Raw genomic sequence first — 27,074 nt, 5'->3', positions numbered from 1 at the left:
ATTTTTTTTAAAATGAAGAACTGTGTTACAAACATTCCCTGGTATTATGTAAAAGGGAAATTACTGATTCAAAGTGATTCACTTACTCACTTTTGCAAGATTATACCAAATTGTTTTCTAAGCACATGTGCAGTGTGTTTCCACTAGAACTGGACGGAGTCAGCACGGCGTGCTTCTGTGTTTTGAACAGATCCACTAGGATAAAACACCACTGCAGTGCTCCTACTGACATAGGTCAAACATCTTTCCATATGGATTTTTATTAAAATATATTTTTTGCTATGGTTAAATTCTTTTTTGTTTTTCTCTGCAGTTGACTTTTCCTTTTGATTTGTAGAAGGTCTTTCATCTTATAAATACCTTGTTTGTGTTGTGGATTTAATTTTCTTTGGTTTTGATTATTGAAAACTTTTTTGATGTCGCAGATTTATCAGTCTTTTATGGTAAAAAATGTTAATGTCTTTATAAAGAATTTTGCCCAGGGATGGAGAAATGGCTCAGTGGTTAGCCATTATTTCTCTTGCAAAGGACCTGAGTTTGGTTCCTAGTACCCACATTGGGTGGCTTATAGTCTTCTCAGATTCCAGCTCAAGCAGGTCTGATACCTCCTTCCTTCTGTGGACACTGTATTCATGTGCACAGACACACCTACATGTACACAGTTAAAAAATAAAGTAAAAAGAAGCCTGCACCAAACGTCATGGTATACCCTCTTATTCCTGTACTCAGGAGGCTGAGGCGGGTGAGCCCTGAATTGGAAACCAATTTGAGATATATGAGCTAAGGCTAGCTGGTGTCTGTAGTAAGTTCCTGTCTTAAAAGGGGGGGAGGGAGGGAGAGAGGGGAGAGAGAGAGAGAGAGAGAGAGAGAGAGAGAGAGAGAGAGAGAGAGGGTTATTTTTGTATTTTTATTCATACTTTTGGCTTTTATTTATATTTTATTCCTTTTGAAATTGAAACGTATGTATGTATGTATATACGTACGTACATTAGCCATGAGGTAAGGACTCATTTTTATTTTTTTTCCATCTGTGGGTGACCTGTTCCTTCATCATTTTTTTAATTGTTTCTCCACTGACTTCAAGTTCTCAGTGCTGTGGCTCCCAAGGCTCTTATTCTAGTTCATTGGTCATCTTACCTGAGCCACTGTTTTGCTTTGAACCCAACTCCTGTTGTGGTTTTGTTGCTATAGCCCCTTCCCCCGTGGTCTCACTCTGAGGCGGTTAGCTACCAAGCCTGGTACCCACACATCTTGTTCCATGGGCCCCACACTCCCTTGCCTCGTGCAGGCAGTAGAACTGGAACTGCTGGTTCCAGCTGCCTCTCAGCCATTGCTTTCACACACTGTCCTCCACAGCCTGGTAAAATCATGACTCAACAATCAATAACTTATCAAGCAGGTTTATATGTTAAATTCTCCATCCACAATCCCTCTACACAATAAGCTTATAACCAGTTGACAAAGATATAAACAGCCCATCTAGAGAAGATAAATTGACCTATAGAAATCCATCCCTAGAAAGTATACATATCTACCCATGGCTACTCAGAACCATGCAGAGGAGATTGGTCACTCTCTTCTTCCATCTTGACTCTCCCGCTTTTCCTTCTCTTCCACCTTACCTAAACTTTGTTCCCACCCAGTCTCTTCTGTCCAGTCATTTATCACCTTGACATCAACCTACAGTTCCTATACTCACCCTCTGCCCTTCAGCATAGCCTCTCACAAATTTCTTGTCTATTCTTAGATCTTTATTCTTTTGTATGTATTTAATGTTGAAGTGCTGGAGATCAAGCCCAGGTCATTAGCCTGCTATTCAAGTGCTCTGCCACTGAGCTGCCCCCTCAGTCCTTGTTGCTGTTATTAGTGTACTTTAATTTTGGTTTTAAGAGTCTTGCTGTGTCACCTGGAGGGCATGGAATTGATTGACATGCAGCTTGTTTGAGTCTTTTACCAACCAGCCTCTGCACCCCCAGCCCTCTAGATGTCTCAAAGATTTTATACTTTCCTTCTGGTTGAAATTGCTGCCTGAATTTTTTTTAAAATAATACAACATAGTGTTTTGTTTTTCTTCTGTTTGTTTATTCTTTTCAACTGCTGCTGTTCTTAAACATGTCAGGCACATACTTCTTTACTAGGCTTTAGGCTTTCTTGCTGAAAATACTCAAAGCCATAAACTTTCCTTGTAAGTTCTTTATTAGCTTCATTCCACACATACATCTATAAGTTATAAGTCATAGTTTGGTCCTGGGAATTTTTCATTTTTGTATAGTTTCACCTTTTGCGTGGAATGCTTTAGAAATATTTTTTAAGTTTCCAAATGTGATATTTTGGCTTATGTTTTCATAATTGACCTTAAAAGTGTGTGTGCATACAAGTGTGTGCTTTGACACATGCACTCTCATGATAAACTGGTACATGTACCCTTGGAGACCAGAAGTGGACGTTAGACTCTCTGGAACTGATCGCAAGTTGGCTGACATGGGTTCTGGGAATCGAACACTCCCAGAAGAATGACAAGTACTTTGAACTGCTGGGCCATCTTTCCAGCCCCAAGTCTATGTTATGTTATGAGCGTGTCTTTGTAGGGTTCCATGAACCTGAAAAGCAATTACTCTTGTTTATTAATATTCTAGCCATCTTTCCTAAAGTTACCCTCCTTAATATTGTCCTGATGGTTTGAAGAGAGTTATTACTTCCTCTACAGTTTAATATACTGATAACGCGCTATTATAAACCTCTCTCCATCTTCTTCTACTAGAATTTGGACTTGAGGTCGTCATGTATCTCCTTTTGATCCCTGAAAGTCTTTATTTTGTAATAGACCCAATTATCAATCAGTTGATAGTAACCTTGAAATCTGAAGGTTTATTTTTCTCCTGATGTTGTTTTCCCCATTCTGCCCTGGTGACTTTTCCTTGGTTATCACACTCCCCTGGCAATGACTCCAAACCATCCTGTCCCCAGTCTGTTGGCTAGTGTGACCTGAGCACCTCATGTTATCATCTCCTGCTCTGTTGCCCCTTCCCAAGTTAATACTTTTATAGTTTTCAGGTTCCATAAAAGACATAGTTCTTCCTGCCACATGAAGCCAGGGTCTCAGTGTGATCTTTGTCATGGTTTTGTCATTTTTTTCTCCCAGTCACAAAGTCCTGTAAACTTACTTCACTAAACTGTTTCTCAGCCCCACCAGTCCCTCTGTGCTTCTTAATCTCTTCCAGCAGTTCTGGTCTCTGCTTCCTGTCCTCACTGTCTGCAGTGCAAGGGTCAGACTGCCTCACTTGGCATTTAAGAGTACCCGGCATGAGTCTTCTCCTCAAGTCAGACATCTCGTGTCCCCTGGGCACACCTCTTGACAGCCTTGCCCCTTTCCCCAGCTCTTTGTCTGTTAGCATTCAGGCTGGATAATGGACTCTCTGTGCCCTTGCCCCAGCAGGCACTGCCTTCATAATGTACCACTTGCCTTCCGTGCACTGTCTGTGTATGTGCCCACTGTTTGTTTCCTTCCTTCCTTCCTTCCTTCCTTCCTTCCTTCCTTCCTTCCTTCCTTCCTTCCTTCCTAAGATTTATTATGTATACAGTGTTCTGTATACATATTATGTATATAGAAGAGAGAGTATCAGATCTCATTACAGATGGTTGTGAGCCACCATGTGGTTGCTGGGAATTGAACTCGGGACCTCTGGAAGAGCGGTCAGTGCTCTAACCACTGAGCCATCTTTCCAGCCACTATGTCCACTGATTTCTAGGAAGTATTTCCTTAAAACAAAAATCAGAAGCGTGGGCAGGATGGTTTGGGTGTGAGAAGACAGCAAGAGAGATGGTGTCAAAAGATCCCTCAAAAAGGAACTCACTGCATGTCTGTCCCTCTGTCTTCTCATTGAGTAAATGAGTAGAATTTAAGTGCATACATTTCCCCCAGGTTCTCAGAGGAGATGGGATCCCCTCCCTCCATTCGTTGGCACCGTACCTGAGGCTGGGATTCCATAGCTTACTCTTACTGGACTTTTATTGTCATTTTGAATTTGTATTTGGAGTTTCTTTTCTTTCTTTTTAAAATTCTTTTTTGGGGTGTGTCTTCTTTTGTCTTTTGAGACAGGTTTTTTTTTTTTTTTTTTTTGTAGACCAGGCTGGCCTTGAATCGGATCCTTCTGCCTCTGCCTCCTGAGTACTGGGAGTGTGCCACCACTGCTGGGCTATGTTTGGAGTTGCTACTTTCACTTTTATTGTAATTGATGTGAATTCTAATGGAGTCTATCCATATCAGTTATGTTGTAATGCAGTCCAAAAATACATAGCAAGGAATACTCATTTGGTTAACTTAAGTGAGAGTAGTTAGATTGTGGTTTGAAATTTCACATTAAAAATAAGTATATTTGAGTTGGGCAGGTTTTTAAGTTATGGGACAAATATAAGTGGTAGCTTTAATTACTTTGTAATTATTTGTATGATATAACTTTGAAAATAGGTATGTTTCCCTGGCAAAATGTTTATATGAATTTAGTGCTAACTTCGAGAATACAAAATGCTTTAACTGTAAAAAGTGCTTAATCTTTAATTAGTTTAGACTGGATGAAATACAGAAAAATTATATTTTCATATGAAAAAATTTCCATTTTGGAGCATGTCAAAAGGATAAATGTAGTAATTTGAATGCTCTATTTTTATTTCTAGAAACCAGCAAATATCCTAGTAATGGGAGAAGGTCCTGAAAGGGGGAGAGTCAAAATAGGTAGGTAATTATTCCTCAGCTAACTGATGAAGAAACTGAGTGACTTCTAATGTTTTCCCTTTACCTCCCTCATTATGTTGTCTATTTTCTTTGAAATTACTTTGTCCGTGTTTATTGAGAAGATGTTGGAAAATGTAGGTAGCCTGTGAAGCCACCCATTCTCCCCAGCTCTTTCCTCAGAATAAGACCCTGCCATTGTAAGCAGAGGCATCAGTTAACAGACCTCAGAAACATTTGCTCACGTCTAGTATGCCACGTGTGTTTTATGTCACAGCCACTCTCCTGCTCCCCAGTTCATCGCCCTGACCCTGACTTAGTGATAGCACCCTACCCTCTGCAGTGTGCTTGCCCAGACACCAGCATACCTGTTGACGTGAATGCTTGTGCACCTCACACTCACCTGGGTTCCATCACCTTAGGCAGGAAGAGACTCAGAAACTTGAGTGCTGCTGGCACAGGGCAGCTGCGGTGATGTAAATGGTGCTGTCACAGGGAGAGCCCACCCCTTGCTGTGACAGCCTGTCCATCCATCTTGCTGCTTGCTTCCCACTTCTCCATCCTCTGCCCAGCCCAGCTCCAGAAGAAGCTGCTCTAAACTAGTAACCCAGCTCTGAACGTTTGCCTGGAGTTGACAGTTCACCTTCATTAAACAGTCTTGTCACTAAATACCTAACAGTTAAGTCACTTTCCCTCCTGGTTCTTTTCCACTCACGTGTTTTCTTAAAGGCATGTACTGAAGACACACATCCGCTTGGCAAAGCTGAAAGGGCTAGTGTCTCCCCAGAGACAGCCATGCAGACGTTTGCCTATGCCGTGGGGCAGACTCTTTCTTATGTTACCTCAGCTACAGAGCTGCCTTCTGAGGGCAGAGACCACAGTGAAGAAAAACTTAGAGAGCTGTCTCTGTCTTGCTCACTCTTTGAAGCCATGACTAAGTCTCCTATCCTGAGACTTTTCCCTCCAGATAGCCTGTGATAGTCACTGATTTCCTCTGAGAAAGGCTGCCTGACAGGTACCTGCTATTCCCTCTTAGCACTGAAAAAGAACGGCTCTTCCTAAATGCCTGCGTTACCTGTTGTTAGCCCTTCTCAGCTCCCTCTTCTCGGGACACTACAGCCTCCCTTCCGTTTTCTTACCTCAGCTAGTGCAAACATAGCTCTTGCCCCCAAGTGAAGACAGGTTATTATAAGCCAAACAAGAGTGACTGTGACCTCCCAGTGTGGAGTCAGGTTGCCTAATAGTGAGATCTCTTGTAGAAGCAGTTACAACAAGCTTTTTTAGTCACAGGACAAAAAGAAGCCTCTATCAAGGCATTTCCCAACAAGTGGGCAGAAGCATCAGGCAGACAGATGCCTAAAGCAGAGCTGAGTGGTGTGGTGAGGAGGGCAGGTGGGCAGCCCTGCTGTAGGACAGCTCTGCTGTGGGCTAAGTACACTGGCCAATGACGTTCTGAGCTTTCTGCTGATAAAGGCTAGGGGTCAGTCAAGTTAGTCCATTCGAGAGGTTTCACCCAGTGGTTAAAAGGATAGAAGATCAGACACAGAAATGAGGAATAATATCCTGAGCTCACTGTACCCTGGACCTGCAAAATTCAGATTTCCCACAAAGTTGTGATGAGTCTTGTTGACCCTTAGCACCAGTGTGCTGTTTCCCCGAGACATGAGTTCTCAGCTCCCGTTCTTGGTACACTGATACATCCAGAAATGGTGAGGCTGGATGCTGCTTTCTGTCCCTGCTGCTCAGAAGGCCCATTCCTTGCAGCTAGTGAAGGTGAAGCTGAACAGGCAGGAAAACAGTTTCCAGGAGAGGGGAATTGTTAAAATCCACTAGGAGGAAGCCCCATATCACATAACATTGTTGGCTGTCAGAATTGAGGTCAGATTCCTCTGTATCTCACATGTATAGTTACGTGTGATGGATAATGTAAACCTTACATGTGAAGTTAAAACATGTTTAACCAAATCCCCAGCTCAGAAAAGTTCATATGCTTTCCCCAGTGCCTATCTATAATCATTTAAATATTATGAAATATTTCATTTGATATTTGGGATAATGAAATAATGTATTACATTTGTTTTGGGGGGTTGTTTAGTTGGTTTTTGTTTTGTTTTGTTTTTTCATGACAGGTTTCTATATGTAGCTTTGGCTGTCTTGGAGCTCACTCTATAGACCTATCTGTATTGACAGTTTTATGTATTTATAAAATGTATTTTGATCATCTCTACCACAGTCCCCATTCTACCCAGACATTCCTTTATTCCCTCGCCTTCCCACCTTCATGTCCCTTTTAAAAACATGAACATGAGTTCATTGAGAAGAATTCAATGAACTATCTGTAGAAGCAGGTGTAGGCTGTCTACCTGACTCTGGACAACCTGCCAGTGGCCATGCCCTCAGAGATACAACTATTGCCCACTCCCACTGGCAGCCATTGGCTTCCAGTAGTTTCTGAGCTAGAGGTGGGGCCTTGTGAGCAGGTTTAACATAGGTACCCATTGCTTCGAGTTCTTGAGCCCTATGTCCATGTTGTGTGCAAGAGGCAGCCTTTTACAACAGTCTCCCTGTCCTCCAGCTGTAGCTTTTCCCCACCCTCTTTCTGCAATGTGTCCTGAATGTCAAGAAGCAATGTTTTCAAATCTCGGCTTGTAGTGTGGAGCACTCTGGAGATTCATTTAGTCAGGAAACATGGGATTTAGAGTATGGTCTCTTTGATGTAAGTTTCTTCTTTGGGGGAGAATAATTTTATGTGTTTAAATATGAATCCTTTTTAAAATGTGTGTTTTAAAAATCAGTCTTAGTAGATTTGTTCCAAACCTAGTTTAGAACCGATACTTGCATTGCGGTCTCCTTTGACGTTAGCCTTTGTGGTTTTGATACCAGCACCATGACTGGTGTTGTCTTTAGAAGGCTGCTAGTTTTGTGTACTCTGAGTCAACTCAAAGCCATTGGGTGTCAGTGCACTTGGCTGTTGTACAGTGAGTAGAAGTCTGAGCAAGTAACAACACAGTAATACAAATGGCCGGGCCCTGTTAATATTCCCTTTACTTATTAGGAAGTTATCTGGTTTTAGGTGCTGGTTTAGATTTAAAATTGAGGCATCCTTAAAATGCAGTTCCATTTGGAAAATTTAAAGTAGGTCTCTGTCGATGTGAAGATTAGATTTTAAAAAGTTATACTGAAAAATGAAGAGTGTTTTCTGTGAAAACATCTGAGTCATCTAAAGCATCAAGACAGTCAGGTAGACGCTGGGGAAGCAGATGCTTCATGCATGATTAATGGATGATGTAATGCTGTTGCCTCCTTTGCAGTTGTACTAAAATAAGGACTAGCGACTTAGCACTTAAGAAGATGTCTGAATTCCGATAAAAGGGTGAGAGTTAGGGATGTTACCAGCCTGCCTCCAGTTCCCTTGTCAGTGTAGGGCAGGTGAGTCTGTGCTTGTGTCCTTGGAAGTTGGTCCAAATTTGAGGTAAAAAATACAGATTGAAACATTATCCTCTAACTTTCTCTTCAAACAAGACAAGAGATACTTTCAGATACCTGATGGGGTCCTTCCTATCCAGGCTGAAGGGAGTGTAAAACATTGTAATCAGTTGACAGTCACCTATTTCAGGTCTTCACTGTGGGAAAACATTGTCCACAGTTATTTTATGTGGAGATTAATAAGTTTTCTGAAACGGTTAAATCTTAGAATTTAAAAGAATTAATGAGAGTGTGTTTAGCTAAGAAAGCTAAAAAGGCTTTGGTTAATGAATTTTAACAGTTAATGTTTTAGTTGAATTTTTAAAAATTTAATCAGCAATCCAAAGGATTAAGGGCACTGGAAAATTTTTACAAATAGATATAAATATTTGTTCATTAAAAGGAGTTTCACAGACATTTGTCTAATTTAGCAGAAACGCCCTAGTTCTTTGTAGCGAATAAATATCAATAACCATTAAAAATGTTTATTTCTTACTGGTATGGGCATGTTGTCTGCATGAATGTATGTACATCACGTACAGGCCAGAAAAAGGTGTCATGGATGATTGTGAGCCACCACTGGGATGCCCGGAGTGGAACCCACGTCCTCTGTAAGACCAGTTGCAACTTTTTCTACCACTTGAGTTTATACCTTCATCTTGTTTTCAATAGCATTTGTGTCCCCGTGCCTCATGTTGCTGCCCTCTAACCCCCATTGTTTCTTTACTTCTAAGATGCCCTTAATGCTCACCCTTCGGTTTCACTCACAGTAATTTGTTAACGCTCACGTTCTGCTGTCAGAACTGTCCGAACAGACCTGTGTTATGACCTCTGCCCTGGCAGATGCAGCGGTTTGTGTCAGTCACTGTTCTCGACACTGAGCCGTGACTCCTGAGTCCTTGGTCTGTGTGGCTCCTTCTGCACTGTGCTGCCACTCTTGCTCTGCGTGGGGTGCTGTTTCAGGGCACCTTTAGCACTGGTTTTGGGCACAGCTTCCCTCTATCATTTCTTCAACGGTTTGACAATGTATGTTCTTAAATTTTAGATGTAATAAAACTGAGTCTGCAGTTCAGATGTCTGTTCGCTCTGTTATTCGGTCCTCCTGGCAACCTGAACTCCATTGTCCCCAAGCAGACTCATCATCTTCATCTTAGACTCTACTGGTTTTTTTGTCAATCACTATGTTAACCTTAATCACCAAAGTGTAGTCAGCATGAAATTCTGTTCTCTACTCAGGACAGTTTCCTTATTGTTAGGCATTTTAAGATTATAGTTTTGTTAACGGTTGGTGACAAATAAGAGATAAAGTTGAGCAATAGCAATAGAGTGACAGTCATGGATTCGGTGGCTTATAAACTTGGTTTTAATGCCGTGTTTGTGTGTCTGTGGTACTGGGGTTGAATACAGAGCCCCGTGCACACCAGATGAGTACACCACCATGCTGTTTCCCCAGCTCCAGAATTACTGTTTAAAGACAGGAAAGTGGGGGCTGAGGCACAGTTAATGGCAGGATGCTTGAGCATGCATGAGATCCTGGGTTCAATTCCCAGTGTTAAAAAACCAAACCAGCAGATCCCTGTCTAAGGCTTTAGTGTAGTTTTTCTTGGGCTCAGAACGGTACAGTTGAGGAAGTCACCCTCCAGATGGCATATGCCCACAGTCCTAGTACCTCAGAGGTTGAGAAGAGAGGATTATCTGGGGCTACACCAGGCCAGCCTGGGCTAAGAGTAAGAACCTGTCTTAAGAAACCCAAAGTATTTAGCGGTGCTTATCTAACATCTCTCCTCCTCCCTATCTCAAAAGACTTAAACTTCAAAATCCAGTTCCAGTTCCATTTTTCTGTCTGCTTCCACTGTGGTTAAAGCAGCCTTCTAGGGGGTACCTTAAAGGAGATGGAGACCCTCCTGCCTTAGGACTTAGTGCTTCTTAGGAACCAGCAGAGCCAACTCCTGAGACACATTTCTGTCCTGCAGACTGCTGGGTGTTAGGCTTTGGTGCTGCTCCTCGCCTGATGTCTGGTGTTGCCTCGTCAGCACCCACACGTCCATTTCATTGGACACTTTCACATGCATTGTATTTTAGAAAACAGTCAGAGCCATGTTTAGGATGCTTACTTGGTTTCCATTAGTACTGATTTGGAAAAGCACCTATAAAGTTCATTCAGTAGGATGGAACTGTACTCATTTTCTTCTGGCCTTAGCTTCATTTGACAGTGAATTAATTAAGAGATGGAGTCAGATATGGCAACACACACTTTAGTCACAGCACTTAGGAGGCAGAGACAGCCAGAGTTACACGGTGAGGCCCTGTCTCCATGAGCAAATAAATACATAGATAAAAATTTAAAATTTATGTAGGAGGAGAATAAGAAGAGAAACATTAGCTTTTGCCTTTAGTATAACATGCTTTTCAGTGGGCAAAGCAGCATCCCATCATGAATTTCTGTCGTCATACTTTACCAACAGAGACAGTTAGCTTCTGTCCTTATATCAAATAGTGCTCTCAGTACTGTATAATAATAAAAATAGATGTAAAATTGGTAAGAATATTGACTGTTTTTGTTATCACGAGAGAAGTTAGTTTTTAAGAGGTAGACATTAGCACCGATTTCCTTGGTTAGCTTTTCTTTTTTTAAGAGCTCAATACTTCAAAGCATCTCCATGAAGCATTATAAATTATTCAAACTCTAAAGAAACAATATAGTCAATTATAATTTAATGCATATTATAGCATATTTAGCCTCAGATTAAATGATCAATTACAGTTATCTACATTTGTACTTTTATAGTACATTTGGGTCCCTTACACATTCAAAATGTACTATGTATACTGTATATTTTAAATTATAAGGATTTATCATTCTTGTGACTCTGCCTTTGTAGTCTGTAGTTACCATGTGTATTCCTTATTGGATATTGATCAGTGTTTAAGAATCTAGCTACTAGAGAGCTGGCTAGTGGTGCCTTAGTTAAAGTGCCTAACACACAGGCATGAAAGACCTGAATTCAGACCTCCAGCACCCACATTAAAAATTAATCTCTTACCCTAGAGTTAGGGGCGTGGGGTTGGAAACAGGAGGTTTCTGGAACTTGTTGGCCAGCCAAGCCAGTTTAGAAGTGTTGAGTTCAGGGAGAGACGCTATCTCAAAAAATAAGGTGATAAATGTTGTGTCACTAACTTTTTCCTGGGGAAACGCCACACACTCACCCTACTCACCACAGATAGGGAGCTCATGACAAAGTACCGATGCCACCAGAGACCAACTTCATCTCTCATTGGTTACTTAGCAGAGTAGGTGAGGGGTTGCTTATAGGAGCAGAAATGATCAAAGACAGATACATCACCAAAGCCCATCTCAGCACAGGTGACAGCTCTCAAAAGGTGGAACCTGGAGCACACCCTGTAGCCTACAGGCAGCTCAATAGGCTGAGTGTCCTTTCCAAGTGACACAGTGGTCTAAATCTCTTCCAGGCAAGTGGGCTTGTCTCTCCTTCCTCCAGGCAGCTGGTCTGGTTTCAGTCTCTTCTGTGCCCCTTTGCCTGTCTGAGAGTGACCTCAAGGAGCCTAGTAAATCTGACCAATTTCGGGGACTTCTCAAGCTATTTTGAGTTATTTCTCTTCAGGTTTAAAGAACTTCCCTGCTGGGGTATATTGTTTCTATCTCTGAGGAAATGGCTAGACAACATTGTGTAATATAGGAAGGCACCTAATGTCAACACCCCCCCACACACACATGCACACTTTTAATCCTAGTACACAGGAGGTAGAGACAGGTGGACCTCTGAGTTCCAGGCCAGTCTAGTCTACAGAATGAGTTCTAGGCCTATTACACAGAGAAACCAGGTCTCAAAACAAAAACTAAACAAATAACCCCAAAGCACAAAAAGACTATGGCTGTTAAAATCAAAACACATTCCTTTAAGTACGATGTCTTACTGTTCTTGTGAGCATAGACAAGTAATTAATTCAGTTGTGCTCTGGTTTTAAGTTCTTCACTTGAGAAGTGAGAAGCAAAGCACTAATCTGTTATGAAAATCAAATGATTTTGTATGATGTGTATAAAAGCCATGTGTAAATTGTGTAGGGTCTTACAAATATAAAGTACTTCTTTATGAAACCATAAAAAAGATCTCTAAACCCTTATAATGACAGTGCCCCTGATGCTTAAGTTAGCTTTTACTTACGTTTTTGTTAAATGAGTTACTCTAGCAATTATGTATTATATGTTTTGTAGCAATTATTTATTATCTGTTGTGCATCTTTTCAGGATTGTGTACAATGTGCTGTTATAATCAGCTTTCTAGGACATTTGCTGTTTTGCCCCCCCCACCTCCCACCCCCTTAGCTGATTTCATGCCTCCAGTAGCTGTCCCTGAACACGGCTGGGAAGAGACACCTGTAACTCAGTCACTCTGAGTTTGTAGCAACTAATTCCAGCACATACTGAACTAAGTGATGTGTAGTCAGTCTCAGGTGGGTAGGTGCAGTCTCAGGTGGGTAGGTGCACAGTCTCAGGTGGGTAGGTATAGTCTCAGGTAGGTAGGTGCACAGTCTCAGGTGGGTTGTGCACAGTCTCAGGTGGGTAGGTACAGTCTCAGGTGGGTAGGTACAGTATCAGGTGGGTAGGTGCACAGTCTCAGGTGGGTAGGTGCACAGTCTCAGGTGGGTAGGTACAGTCTCAGGTGGGTAGGTACAGTCTCAGGTGGGTAGGTGCACAGTCTCAGGTGGGTAGGTACAGTCTCGGGTGGGTAGGTACAGTCTCGGGTGGGTAGGTACAGTCTCGGGTGGGTAGGTGCAGTCTCGGGTGGGTAGGTGCAGTCTCGGGTGGGTAGGTGCAGTCTCGGGTGGGTAGGTACAGTCTTAGGTGGGTAGGTACAGTCTCAGGTGGGTAGGTACAGTCTCAGGTGGGTAGGTACAGTCTCAGGTGGGTAGGTGCAGTCTCAGGTGGGTAGGTACAGTCTCAGGTGGGTAGGTACAGTCTCGGGTGGGTAGATGCCCAGTCTCAGGTGGGTAGGTACAGTATCAGGTGGGTTGTGCACAGTCTCAGGTGGGTAGGTACAGTATCAGGTGGGTTGTGCACAGTCTCAGGTGGGTAGGTACAGTCTCAGGTGGGTAGGTACAGTCTCAGGTGGGTAGGTACAGTCTCAGGTGGGTAGGTGCAGTCTCAGGTGGGTAGGTGCAGTCTCAGGTGGGTAGGTTCACAGTCTAGGTGGGTAGGCACATCATCTAAACAAGGAGACTCAGCCCTACCTGCTCCCAGGAGCCTGGAATTTGAGGCTCGGGTCCTACTTCTGACTCTGAACTTAAATCTTTCCTCAGGAAGTCAATACTTTTAAACTTTAGTGTCTTGATTGATCAGTAAATAAAGTTGACAGGGTAGAAGACTCTATCTTAGTACAGATAAAACAGTTACTAACCAGCATGAGGAAAAGTTTGTCTTAGAAAAATCAAAGGCCGTTACCAGCTCCTGCACGGCTCTGATAGTATGCCAGACTGAGTTTAGATTTTTCTTTTATTTTTCAGCTGACATGGGTTTCGCCAGATTATTCAATTCTCCTCTAAAGCCTCTCGCAGATTTGGATCCAGTGGTCGTGACATTTTGGTATCGGGCTCCAGAACTTCTGCTCGGTGCCAGGCATTACACAAAGGCCATTGGTAAGTGCCAGGATGACTGACAAGTCGCATGCTCACAAGTGTGAGATTGTTCATAAGAAAGTCAGTGCTGTGGAAAGAACAAGCACATCTTCTTTCCTGGATGCTCACATAGCATATTGATCTGAAGAATGGGAAAGCCAATTAGAACTGTCTTCACAAAAAGGAAATCAGGGCAGGAGTGTGGTGCCAGAGAAAAGTGTTTCCAAGTGTTGTAACCAAGACATGGTACACCCCGCCGCCATCTCTCTTGCTGCTGTGGTCTGCTGGTCCAGTACAGCAGGAAATACAGTAGGTAGGATGGCTCTGCTCAGCAACTTGCCAGACCACCAAGAATGAGGAGGAACTAGGGAAAGAAATGCCATGATAAGTATGTTTGTTAGGATTTAATGGTCTTCCTTACAACAGGCACTATGGAGATTTTACTGTCTGAGGGCTGAGAAGCCTCAGCTCTAGGTAGAAATCTAGCAGGCAAGAATCTTCCTCAAGCTCTGGAAATTTCTGTACCTTGAAGAAAAAAAGAGGGCAAAAGAGGGAATGAACAGTGGCCCTGAGGACTGGACTTCCAGTGCCTTACTTGTGGGGACTTCCTTGCACATTCCTTCCCCCAAACTGCTTCCTGCTGCTGGGCAGATCACTGATCACCTTCGCTATGGCACTAAGAGTGGGTTGTCACTCAAAATCTGCCAGAAATAAAATCCTGTGTCTGTTCAGCAAGCATCTGAAAATGCTGTAACCCCTCAAAGCACTGTGAGTGCTGTTCCTGTGTTTAGGAAGATTCCTTAGCCTCCTAATTAATTCATGGGTAAAGAGTATGTACATATTACAGGGCCTTGTTTACCAGAGATCTGATTTCTTCAAAATCCAGATACCCAGAGTACTTAGATTCTAGCCTAGGGCTGAAGTAGTATAAACCATTTGTGAATATTACTAAACATCTGCAAAGCCCGAGTGGACTCAGAATTGTGGGTAGTGCAAAGCCTGGAGTGCTTCCAGAACTGAGCTAAAACCTGTATTCCACCCTAGTGGGATTGCTTTTCTTATTATCTAGGTACTTTCCTTCACTGTTGAGACTAGTTCCTTAGATAACCTCAGAAAGCAGCAGAAGATAGGGGAGAAGTCTGAGAGGATGTACCGAGTGCATGCGTGTGTGCATGCGTGTGTGCATGCGTGTGTTGGAAATTAATAGAACTTTAAAACAGGCAAGATGGTATAAAATTCAGGGCCTAGGGAAGAAGGCATTGCAGCATGTACCATGACCTTGTCATTCATAAATGCATTGGGTCACATTAGTAATTACCCTGGTACTCATGCAACTCAAAGGCAACACTAAGTACCTAGTGGAAGATGTGGAGTCAGCATCAATCCGTGTGCCCCTGGGCCTCACCCACAGTTTGTATATGTGAAAGGGATAGTTCCCATTAAGAAAAAGGGTATGTAGCCAAATTGTTTTCTTAAGATGGTTTTCCATTGTATCTTAGTTACTTTTCAATTGCTGTGATATAAACATCATGGCCGAGGCAACTTACCAAAGAAAGAATTTTATTTGGGCTCACAGTTCCAGAGAGAGTCCATGACTGTCATGGTGTGGGATCATTCTAGCGGGCAGGAAGACTCAGTGCTGGAGCATTAGCTGAGAGTTTATATCTTGACCCACAAGGTGGAGGCAGAGAGAACTAACCAGGAATGGGTGTGCATGTGAAACTTCAAAAAGCCCACTCCACTGACACACTTTCTCCTACAAGGCCACACCTCCTAGTCCTTCCCAAACAGTTCTACCAACTGGGGACCAAATATTCATGTATGAGCCTATGGGGGTTATTTTCATTCAAAGTCTCACATCCACCAGAATCAGTGCTATATATACAGTAAGTTTGTGGTAAGCTCAGCTTTTCAGGGCACTTTTTGAGAAGCACAAATGTAGGAAAATAGATGTGTTTGTTATTATTTATTTGGGTGTACGTTAGAAATCAACTATTTTTCCTCGAGTAAGGAAAACTGAAATTGAGCTTTGCCCCCTTGCCAACTTATTTGCTTGCCCAGTTAGTGAGATTTAGCTCATGACATAAAAGCATAATTATTTGCCAGGTGCCAAGTAATGCTGGTACTCCGGAGGACAGTGATGTAAGCAGGTGGTGCGTGAGCTCAAGGCCAGCCTGTGCTACGCAGTGAACTCGTAAGCTCATTTCCAAAGTCACAACAACCAAGTCCTCATTATTCATTCACAGTAGAACTTAGGGAAATTAAGATAATGTCTTTGGGTTTCCATTATTAAGATAGGGATATCTTTGGACTTAAAGTATATTCATAACAATGTATATAAATATATACATACTAACTCATTCTCATCTTTCTCCATACCTGGTCATGTCAGAAACACGTGTAAGTGATGTAAGAACTAGATGGGAACACAAATTGTAAAATAATGCTGTCAGGAAACCGTTTCACACTGCTTGCTTTTCTGAGGTTCTTTATGCTAACAGCTTGCGAGGAAGTCTACGTTTTGCTTTTTGTTTTTTGAGTTAAGAACCAATCAGGAATAAACATGACTAGCAATGTATAGTAGAGTCCTCACTAACGATATTAAAAGCATCAAGGAGGAAGAAAGCTGATGGAGCCATTAGGGACAAGAGGGACAGACAGCATGGTATGGAAAATGGGAGGGTTAAGGGTCAATGCAGATGTTACTGTTTGGTGCTGATGGACATTCATGGTGATGGTGCCTCGGCTGGATCATTGAGGAGGATTAGATTTTGTTGTACAGCCTGTTCTGATGTCAGGTAATGGTTTGGTAGACAGTGGTTATTGAAGGCAATTTCCCACTACCCAGAAGGCTCATGTCTGTGTATGGAAGCATCTGAATGGCCAGAGAAGAGAGACATTCCAACATGGCTTTCTCTTGGCAGTTTGGTTTACAACAGAGCATACTGACATTTGTGGTAGTTAATGAATATAATGAAACCATGTGCTTATTTAGTTTATCTTCAGGATGTGTTTGGCATTGTGGTACACTTTTTTTTCTACATTTTGCCATATTCCTAGCAATATTGCCTATTTTTATATATACTAAATAGCATTTCTCAAAATGGACAAATATTAATATGTACTCAAAAGTAAGCTCACTTATGCATATAACAAGACATTGTAGGTATAATCTTAAAGTGCTGTATGCTATGTCTTCAATATATAAAGTACAAATACAATGATATATAGTTAGTAAAACTTAATGTATTTATTTATTGCTGGTGGGGTCTTGTGCATAGAGATAGTATCACATGTAACCAGTGAGTCACAATTATAGCCCCTTACAAACTTTGTCCCGAAGCTTTCAGTCATGGTGAGGCAACAGCTAAGGGGTGTTAAGACGGTGCATGCAGTGCTTGGATCCACTTACTTTGCTTCTTAGCTTCTAGACTGGAGTTGTTGGGAAGTGGACTTTCATAGTTTTGCAGGCAGAAGTTGAATTTTTCACAGTCTTTTGCTTTCTGTACAGACTGAAGACTAAAGAACTTATGTTAGCTGATGGTAGACTGTGAGTAGTTAGATGAGCAGTGATACGTTAGTGGTAAGAGTCTGGAATTCATTGTGTCAGGAATGGCAGCACAAGCCTGGGGTCCTAGCCCTTGGAGCAATGAGGCAGAAGGATTAGAGTTAGAGGCCAGCCTTGGCTATAAAGTGAGATGTTCTCTCGGACTTCCTCTTAGAAAGAACCCATTGTTTCCAATGAGTTTTTTCCAAAGCCTGTCTCTACCAGGAAATTTATAAGTAAACATCTTTTTTATTTGGCCTCCAGTCTTTTATATGATGATATAACCATCTCATGTTACATACATGTTGCACATGTGTGCACACACATACATCCATACACACTTGGATGTCACAGTACATATGTGAAGGGCAGAGGAGTTAATTCTCTTCTTATACCTTTATGTGAGTTCCTGGGGTTAAACTTGGATTATTACACTTGCATGGCAAATGCCTTTAGCCATCTTGCTGGCTCTATGTAAGTCTTGATTTTGTTTATTTAAAGAGGGATCTCTTATATTTCAGTCTGGCTTTGAACTTTTGATGTAACTGAGGATGATCTATAATTCCGTTTTCTAAGTACAAGATTGCAGGTGTGTGATGTCATGGCCTGTGGTTTTGTGGTGCTCAATTGGTGCCTAAGACCTTATATGCTCAAGTAAGCTCTTACCAAGTGAAGTACATCCCAGCTTCTGTTGGCTTCCTTAATATGCATGTAATTTTGTGTGTGTGTTGGAAGTATATCCAGGAATTGTAACTAAGGAAATAAATCCATTTGTTTAAAAGGCTGTTTTTTCTTTCATAGACATCTGGGCAATAGGCTGCATATTTGCTGAACTCTTGACCTCAGAACCCATTTTCCACTGTCGTCAGGAGGATATAAAAACAAGCAATCCTTTTCATCATGACCAACTAGATCGAATATTTAGTGTCATGGGGTTTCCTGCAGGTAATTTGTTGCCCTTTTCAAAATACTATTTTGAGTTACATTTCAAAAGTCTTTCTTTGTAAACACATGCATAAAGTTTGTTTGTTTATTTTTAAACTAAAAAATTAGACTTTGAATAAGATATTTTCTATTACCCCCCCCTCCTTTTTTTTAAAAGATAAAGACTGGGAAGATATTAGAAAAATGCCAGAGTACCCAACACTTCAAAAAGACTTTCGAAGAACAACGTAAGTAATTCCAGATTATCTTAGCCCATGAATGTTGGGAAACACAGGAACAAAACTCTGAGACTAAGTAGTTGAAGAACAACAGAAATTAATTTTCTTACACTTCCAGAGCCTGGGAAGTCCAGGGTGCGTGTGCGAGCAGGTGTCTGCCCTTGCTGCTCTGGTGTCCCATGGTAGAAGGCAAAGAGGGCGAACTCTGTGTGGAGCCTCATCAATTAAGACATGAGTATCATTCACGGACACAGACACCTCCATTACAAACACATTTGAAGGCCTCCCCGTTGATATGTGCCAGAAATTGGGTCTCAGCATGAATCCTGTGAGTGATACAAATACTCATATGTGTTAATACAGACAGCAGCTTCCCTCGGAAAGGAGAAAGAGTCTTTAAAGAAAAGTGTATAGATTTACACCAGAGACTCCAGTGTTAGTTAACCTGTCATGCCTGTGATTTAAAGAACATTTTCCAAATGATTTTAAATATATATGCTGAATTTAGAGCTGTAAGATTTAAAAACAGAAGCCAGGCCTGGTGGCACACACCTTTAATACCACCACTCAGGAAACAAAGACAGGCAGATCTACCAGCCTGGTCTACAGAGCAAGTTCCAGGACAGCTAGGGATACACAGAGAAACCGTGTCTCAAACAGCCAAAATACAATAAAAAGCTAGTTTTAATATGATAGAGGCCTTAGTTTCATCCTGTCTGGGTGACGGTCAGTGACTGAGATGCTGTAGTGAAAAGGCAGGAAGGCTTTGAGGAGGAGCACAGGGCAGAGTGAACAGACTGTTGCAGACATGTGTGTTAGTCAGGATTCTCTAAAGGAACAAGAGCTGACAGTGTGTGCACACGTGCATGTATGGGTGCATGCATGCGTATTGGCTTATAGGATGGAGTCTAGTTAGCTAGGAAGCTGGATGTGACTTGTTCTCCATCTCCACATGCACCCTGTGATACATGCAAACAGAAATGTGTGTGCACACACAAAAATACTTAGCTTTTTCAAAGTGGGGCACAGAATGAGCTGTCCCTCTTCCTTCATTTCACCTTACCTCACTGGACCCAAATAGCAGATCTACTCAATTCTTGTAGAAACACTTTGAGCCTGTTTCTGCTCATTACCCTAGCCAAGTACAGTTAGAACACCAGCAGGCTGCCCTTACAGCCCTGAGGTGGCATTTTTTCCCCTGTGTTCTTGTTCCCGTTCTTCATCTCAGCTCTTCCCATGTTGTAGTATTGAAAAAGACAAACTTGAAGAAATTAGGCATGGTGGCATACAAGGTAAACCTAATCCTTGGGAGGCTGACACAGATCAGTAGTCATGAGTTTGAGGCAGCCTGGGCTATGATGTAGTAAGTACCAGGCTAGCCATGGCTATATAAGCAAAACCCCTGTCTCAATAAATAGGTAAGTATAGCAAAAGTTCTCATTGCTCTCTGTTCTGTAACTGTTGCCAAACCTTGGCTTCTGTATCACCAGATTTATCTCTTGACCTCTCCGTGTTTCATGTTCTGTAGCCCAGACATCATAGATACCTTCAGCTTTCTGTGACTCTGGACGTTCACATACATGGTTTCCTAGTTTTCTCTTACCCCTTTCAACATACTGATTGTTGCTCACTCTTTGTACTTAGTCCTTACATTGCTGCCTTTATACCCCACATCCTGTACTACTGCTTTATGAATCATCCAAACACCATTATGTGCATCTCTGTGGTTTAGCACATACTGTATGTTCATTAATTTAAAATTAACTGCTCCCAATGCACTGCATAGGGCTAGGTTATAGCTTAATGGAGTGCTGACCTAGCATAGACAAGGCTCTGGTTTCAGTCCCTTGCAAAACCAAGAAGAAAAGAGCTTGGATCAGTGCCCACCCTTTCCCCTACGACAAATGACGGAAGACGGGGTCCAGCAGGTACAGAGATTGTCTATTGACTTCGGCCATGGGTCTGATATAGCACATAAAGGTCACTGAAGTGAACCAAGCGTAGTAACAGCTCATGAGGAAATCTGAGCATGGGAGGATGAGGGATTGAGCCCCAACCGAGCCTTCTGCAGAGTGAGGCCCTGCACACAGGTAAGTACAGTCTGGGCAACAGTAGCATACACCTTGAAGAAGACTAGGCTACCCTGGTCCACAGAGTGGAGCTTCAGGCCAGCCAGGGCTGCATAATGAGGTCCTGGTCAAAACAAAAACAAAAGAAACAACAAAGAAATCACTAAAGCAAATATATTGAAACCAGCTCTACAAATTAGTACTTCAGGTAAACAATAAAAGAATAGTAACTTGCTTTATCATATCCGAGAAAAAGGACTCCCAAAGTACTTTGCACATGCATTGCTAGGAAGACAAGTAGGTGTTTTTGTAATTGCTCTAAGTTGTCAGTTCCAGGTAGCTCACTAAAAAGCGAGGTGAGGCTGAGGGAGCCATGCAGCTCACTGGGAAGTGTTTGGATTTAATCCTCAACAAACCAAAAAAGAGAAAGAATGCATTTGAAAGAGATCATTACATTTACTTTCAAAACCTAATTGCTTAAATAAACACAATTGATAAATACTTAACAGTTTATGTTACTTTGGAAACTCTTTAGATTCTAGAACAGGATAATTCAAAAGATAAATAGTTCATCTTAGTGTTCACACTAAGAAAAAAGTACAGTACAGCTGTAGTTACACAATTGAGTTCAGCTGTAAGACAAGGTCAGGCTTTTTATGTGATAGTGACAACCTAGCATCCAGCGTCCACTGAGGAACAGCTGACTGGACACAGAAGACCTAAGGCTGAGAGAGAAACTTGATTTCTCTGTAAACTGTCAGACTTCCTCCCATTACTGAACCCAGTATGTACCTTGTGCGTGCGTTCTCTGATCCACACCTGAGTACTTCCTGGGTACAGGAGACCAGACATCTGTGCTCTTATTCCTCCGTGAGAGTGAGTGTTCTCGGGAACTTGTCACAAGTGTAACTGAACTACCTCTGGGCTGTGACCTATACCCTGTTGTCCCAGACACCTAAGATGCTGAAGTGGGTTTGAGGCTAGCCTGGGAAATACAGCAAAGTCTTATCTCAAAAACTGAACACAGGGCTAGAGAGAGATGGTTCAGCAGTTATAAGCACTTGCTGCTCTTGCAGAGGACCCCAGTTAGGTTTCCAGCACCCACAGGGTGGCTCACAACCGTCTATAACTCCACTTCCTAGAACTCAGAGATCCACCTGCCTCTGTCTCCTGAGTGCTGGGATTAAAGGTGTGCACTACCCCTTGTCTCCCACCCTATTGAAACACTCTTAAGAGGCACCAATTCTGCTTTAAATATAAATTATAAAAGGCAGAAAAGGGAAATTATCACACACTAACAATGGGTTATACTTTTATATTTTGAAGTCATTTAAATTTTAAATAGTATTAATAATTGATGTACCTAGAACTTCTGTTTCTTCAATGGTTGGATATTTGGTTGTTGGGTTTGGGAGGTTGGTGGAGTGTTTGTTTTCCTATTACAAAAATGCTAGTAAGAAAATTCTCATGTGTCTCTTAGGCTAGGCCTGGCCCTAGCTGCTTAGGAGGCTGAGATGGGAGGATGGTAGAGACTCCAGTGCTAAAACTCTGCAGCCTAGTTTATAGCGGCCCTGCTTGTCCATAGGTGTCTGCACACGTATCTTAGAGACTGGCCTGAACTGCTCCCCGTTTGGATGGGAATCACATGTGTCTCTTGCCTTGTGCTGTGTCCTGCAGGTATGCCAACAGCAGCCTCATAAAGTACATGGAGAAACACAAGGTCAAGCCTGACAGCAAAGTGTTCCTCCTGGTAGGTGCTTCTCCCCAGATCAAGTCCTGATAAGCACACGCATCTGGTCCTGCTCTCTGTGAGAGGGTTCCACCTGGTCTTCCTTTTCAAAGGAAAAAGGAAATTGATTGATTGATTGATTGATTGCTGGATACTTGAGAAATTAAATTTTAATCTGTTGAGGAATCTTCTATGACTACTAGTCTTAATTTATTAAATGATTTTTATTTTAAGGGCCCTTCTTGGTAATTCTTTGAATATGTGTATAGTGCTAGTTGTTCAAGGGGATGTGAGGGCTAGCAAGGTGGCTCAGTGGTCAGGGCACATGCTGACCAGCCTTGACAGCCTGGGTTTGATCCATAATCCCTGGAACCCACATAGAAGAGCAGACTGTATATACATATACACATGTGTATGCACATATGTGTAAGACATGTATTTGCTGTTAATCACATTAGACGTTTACATAAACTTCAGGTAGTTGACATGTCAGGAATCTTTTCCGAATGTTGTCATTTTCTTATTTGTTGTGATAGCTTCAGAAACTCCTCACCATGGATCCAACCAAGAGAATCACCTCAGAGCAGGCTCTGCAGGACCCTTATTTCCAGGAAGACCCTCTGCCAACATTAGAGTATGTATTCATTTCCTTCTCCATGGTCTTTGCTCCAAGTCAGAGGTGCTGGATGCTGCTGAAAGCCAGGGGAGCATCGACCTAAGGGATGGAGCTCGTGACGCCTGTGGCTCTCTTTCCTCACCTCGCCGGGCGTGCGCTCCAGCACTATATATTAGAAATGCATTTGCTTTTCTGGAGAGGAAATTAATTTTTATGTTGAAGCAGATACAAAGTCAGTTAGCTCGGTGCTGCTGAGGTAGTGTGGACAGGGTTCTGTGTCTTACACGTGAGCTTGCTAGCTGCAGTCCTGTCTTGACATTGAGAGCGATAGTCAGCAGAAAGGACCAACTCTGACTTGCTTCTTCCTTATTGCTTAAATTAAGTTGGTTGGAAGGTGTCCAGCAAACACCAGCCACAGTAAGGAATAGGATATAAGTTAAGAAAGAAAAAGTACACTTTAAAAGTAAAGTGATCAAATTACAGACTTCAGGTCCTGACATGAATTTCTTTAAATGGTTTTAGTGTGTTCGCTGGCTGCCAGATTCCGTACCCCAAAAGAGAATTCCTTAACGAAGATGAACCAGAAGAGAAAGGTGACAAGGTACAAGCTTTGTGCGAGACTGGCTTTCGGGAAGCAAGAGTGGCAGAAAGATAACTGGGTGTACACTTGAGTCGTGTACTGAGGTTTAAACGAACTTCCTGGTTTGTTTTACTAGCCCCTCATTCTAGTCCGAGCTGTTCCTCATTTTGTTCACCGAGTGCCAGCCCCACCCCTGAGCTTCTGCAGGGCCTCCAGGCCTTTACCTGACTGTTAGCCACTCCCCAGCATTCTTTGCCAGAGTCCTGACCAAAAAAAGGGCTTTTGGTTGCTTTAGGAGCGTGAGGTATTACCCTGCGCGCCTTACAGCACTACTCCCCCCCCCCCCCCCCCCCCGACACACACACACCTTCTTTAATAACCATTTCATTTGGAGATGCTGCACAGTCTCAGGGAACTTCCGGTAGCATCAGCATCCTGGGCTTGCTGTGTTAGCTTTTCAGAATGATGTATTTTGGAGTTTACCTATCTCAGTCATTCCAGTGACACCTGTCAACCCCTGTGTGCCCCCAGGTGTGCGACTAGTCATATGTGCATATCAAGCATTGAAATGAACTTTTTCCTTTATCTGGCTTCTCAGTAAAATTTCTGATCTATCTTCCCCTTAAAAGAACCAGCCACAGCAGCAGAACCCACATCAGCAGCCTGCAGCCCCCCCACAGCAGGCAGCAGCCCCCCCACAGGCTCCTCCACCACAGCAGAGCAGTGCCCAAACCAATGGAACTGCTGGGGGAGCCACTGCCGGTGGCGGGGGCGCTGGCGCGGCTTTGCAGCACAGCCAGGACTCGGGACTGAGCCAGGTGCCTCCAAACAAGAAGCCCCGGATCGGGCCTTCGGGTGCAAACTCAGGCGGGCCTGTTATGCCATCCGATTATCAGGTTTACCTCTAAATTTTCTTCTTTTTGATGGGAATATATTTTATAAAATGGGAAATTGACTTTTAACCAATCCTTTTAGAGTTAAATAGTTTTTAGCTCCAGAGTCTTATATAAAAGTTAGATGTTAGATTTCTAGCAGTATATGAAAGGATGATTTCTAGTCATACTCCATGTACTTGTGAGATATTTTGTATCACAGTTTGCTTATCATAACACCCCACGGAGAGAAAGGAGGGAGCCCTGAGGCTCTGGGAAATGTTATCCATATTGGCCACATTGGGTCAGAAAGACATGGCATAAGCCAAGTGTCTTACTTGGACAGAATCAAGAACACTTAGCATAGAGACAGATCCTGAGGAGGTTTGCTCTCACTGGGAGGATAGTCAGTAGCCACATAGACATGGGAAGCAGTAAGGGCCGGGCTGCCTCGGACAGTTGAAAGTCATAGGAAGGTTGTGATAACACTAGATAGACTTGGGTGTTAAGACAAGGAAATTGCTCATCTGTTCCACTAGTTAAGGAAACTAAGATCTTTAGCCTTTTGCTCGAACCTTCTGGTCCTAGAATTTACCAGGAATGAAATGCCTTTCAGGTCCTTTTTACACTGTCACAACAGTGTGACATCTGTTCCTGTACTCAAGGCTGGGTCACCTTCAGTACCATGTTGACCTGTCTGTGAGGACACACTGCCTTGTGTAGTAGTTTCCATGCGTGAGGTTGGCCTGTTTCAGGATAAGCTTGTATGCTTCATACTTCAAAACGAGGAGTATGCTGGCTCCGACCTGAACCTCAGAAAGGGGAGGCTGAGACAGACGGGCTGTTGAGAGCCCCACAGCCAGTGTGGCCCACATAATGAGTTCTAGGCCAGCTTGGGGTACAGTGTGAGACCCTGCCTTCAAAACACACACACACACACACACACACACACACACACCACAGGGATGTAGATTATTCTACCTATTGAAAAAGAAAGTGTCATTTTAAAAGTTGTTTTACCACAGGGTCTTAGCTAAAAACTATTCACACCTGATCTCTTAGGGCCAGTAGAGTAGGAAAATTATTTTATTTAATTTCTACATGGGAAATAAGATTTTTTTTAGTGAGAATATTTTGTTTTAAATATTACCTGAAGTTTGTGATGCCCCTTACTGCTAGCATTTCCTGTCAGCCTAGCTTCTGTCTCTGAAAACTCTGCTTGAAAGACTGGTTTTCTAGTCACAGTTTACTATTGAAACTTAGAATCCACAAGATGTGGTCATTATCTTATTGATTCTATTGTTTTCATTTACCAAATTGTTTTGTCAGATGTCATGAAAAAGGTTAAATGACATCTCAGAGACTTTCTTCCTGCCTTTCTTCACCAGCGTAGCTCCCTCCCCACTACCTCGCCAAAGTCAGTGCCAACCAGGGTGGTGCGGTCTGAGCTAGCCACAGTTTCAGAGAAGCAGACCATAGCAGCCGCTGTGGGTCTGAGCAGGAGGAGCCTCAGCATTTGAAGCTAATATGTCTGTTCTCCTGTGACCCCTCTTTACAGTCACTAACTCCCTGCACCCCTTTTCTGTTTTTTCCAGCACTCCAGTTCTCGCCTGAATTACCAAAGCAACGTTCAGGGGTCCTCTCAGTCCCAGGGGACACTAGGCTACTCGTCATCTCAGCAGAGTACCCAGTACCACCCACCTCACCAGGCCCACCGGTACTGACCCACTGCCCGCTTGGCCTCAGAGAGCTTGGAGCACAGGCTCGGGCAGGGTGGTATCTGCGTTACAAAGAACCCCACAGTTAAGACTGACTTCATGCAAAGCGCAGATGCTGGAGAGGAAACCTTTGCATGCTGAGTGTTTTGAAGGACTAATATCTCTTCGTTGACTTAAAGAAGATTCTCATGAAGTGTCCCCAGCCCTCTTCCCCGCATGAATTCCTCTGTGACTTTCCTGATGAAGCTTCTGATCTACCCAGCACTTCTGCATCCTTCAGCGTTGCTGAAGGACTTTCTGGTGCACCTTTCTCACGCTGCAGCAATCATAATTTATCTTCTCTTGGGATTTCAATGTTGTAGGAACAGGGTTCCAGTGCTGTATAGTTTTATACTTCTTGAACTGAGTTAACAGCAGCAGTCAAATGCACCTTTTAAAGCACTACACAGTCTTCACAGACTAACTGCTTTGCTCTTGGAAGTCTTAAAAAGAAACTGTTACTGTCCCAAAGTACTTTACTATTATGTTTTTATTTATCTCTTTCAGGGAAGGTCTAGTGAAAGACAAATGTGGGACAGCTGTGCCCACAACCAAAAACAGCTTAGGCCTTTGCAGCTACTGCTCATGCTATGAAGAAATGAAGTACTTGGTGGATTTTATAGAATCATTCATGGGGAACTCAGTTCCCAGAATCATCATATTCTGAATAATATTCAGTAATTAAAATTATAATTTTAACTTCATGCAGCTAAGTCTACTTTAAAAGAGGTTTCAAGAGCTTTGATGGAATCCAGTCCTTTGGGACTCACCTGGGAAGTCTGAAGAGACTTCTTCCTGCCCTAGGACCTCACAAGGAGTCATGCTGATCAAAGCGCCTCTTCCACGTGAAGGAAAGTCTTTTCAGTGTGCCGTCAGAGGCTTCTCTCAAGGAGCTGCTTCAGTCTTCATATCG

The 27,074-nt window shown here is 42.7% G+C and overlaps 1 protein-coding gene across 2 annotated transcripts in view; it reads left to right on the top strand.

Moving 5' to 3' along the window:
- CDK19 (cyclin dependent kinase 19) overlaps nt 1-26,735 on the top strand; it is a 118,777-nt gene extending 92,042 nt beyond the window's left edge. Inside the window, exons 5-13 of one of the 2 annotated variants that reach the window (XM_080937620.1) lie at nt 4,675-4,732; nt 13,718-13,849; nt 18,177-18,320; nt 18,478-18,547; nt 22,285-22,357; nt 22,873-22,970; nt 23,475-23,553; nt 24,162-24,428; nt 26,000-26,735. In XM_080937620.1, the coding sequence (XP_080793746.1) occupies nt 4,675-4,732; nt 13,718-13,849; nt 18,177-18,320; nt 18,478-18,547; nt 22,285-22,357; nt 22,873-22,970; nt 23,475-23,553; nt 24,162-24,428; nt 26,000-26,128 (1,050 nt within the window). In that variant the 3' untranslated portion in view covers nt 26,129-26,735. The remainder of the gene's footprint in view (nt 1-4,674; nt 4,733-13,717; nt 13,850-18,176; nt 18,321-18,477; nt 18,548-22,284; nt 22,358-22,872; nt 22,971-23,474; nt 23,554-24,161; nt 24,429-25,999) is intronic. The other variant, XM_080937619.1, reaches the window with a different exon arrangement.
- The last annotated feature ends 339 nt before the right edge of the window (nt 26,736-27,074 follow it).

The sequence above is a fragment of the Micromys minutus genome (genome assembly GCF_963924665.1).
Source record: "Micromys minutus genome assembly, chromosome: 25".
NCBI lineage: Eukaryota > Metazoa > Chordata > Mammalia > Rodentia > Muridae > Micromys > Micromys minutus.
The sequence above is the reverse complement of the archived record's forward strand: the minus strand, read 5'-3'. Positions and strand labels throughout refer to the sequence as shown.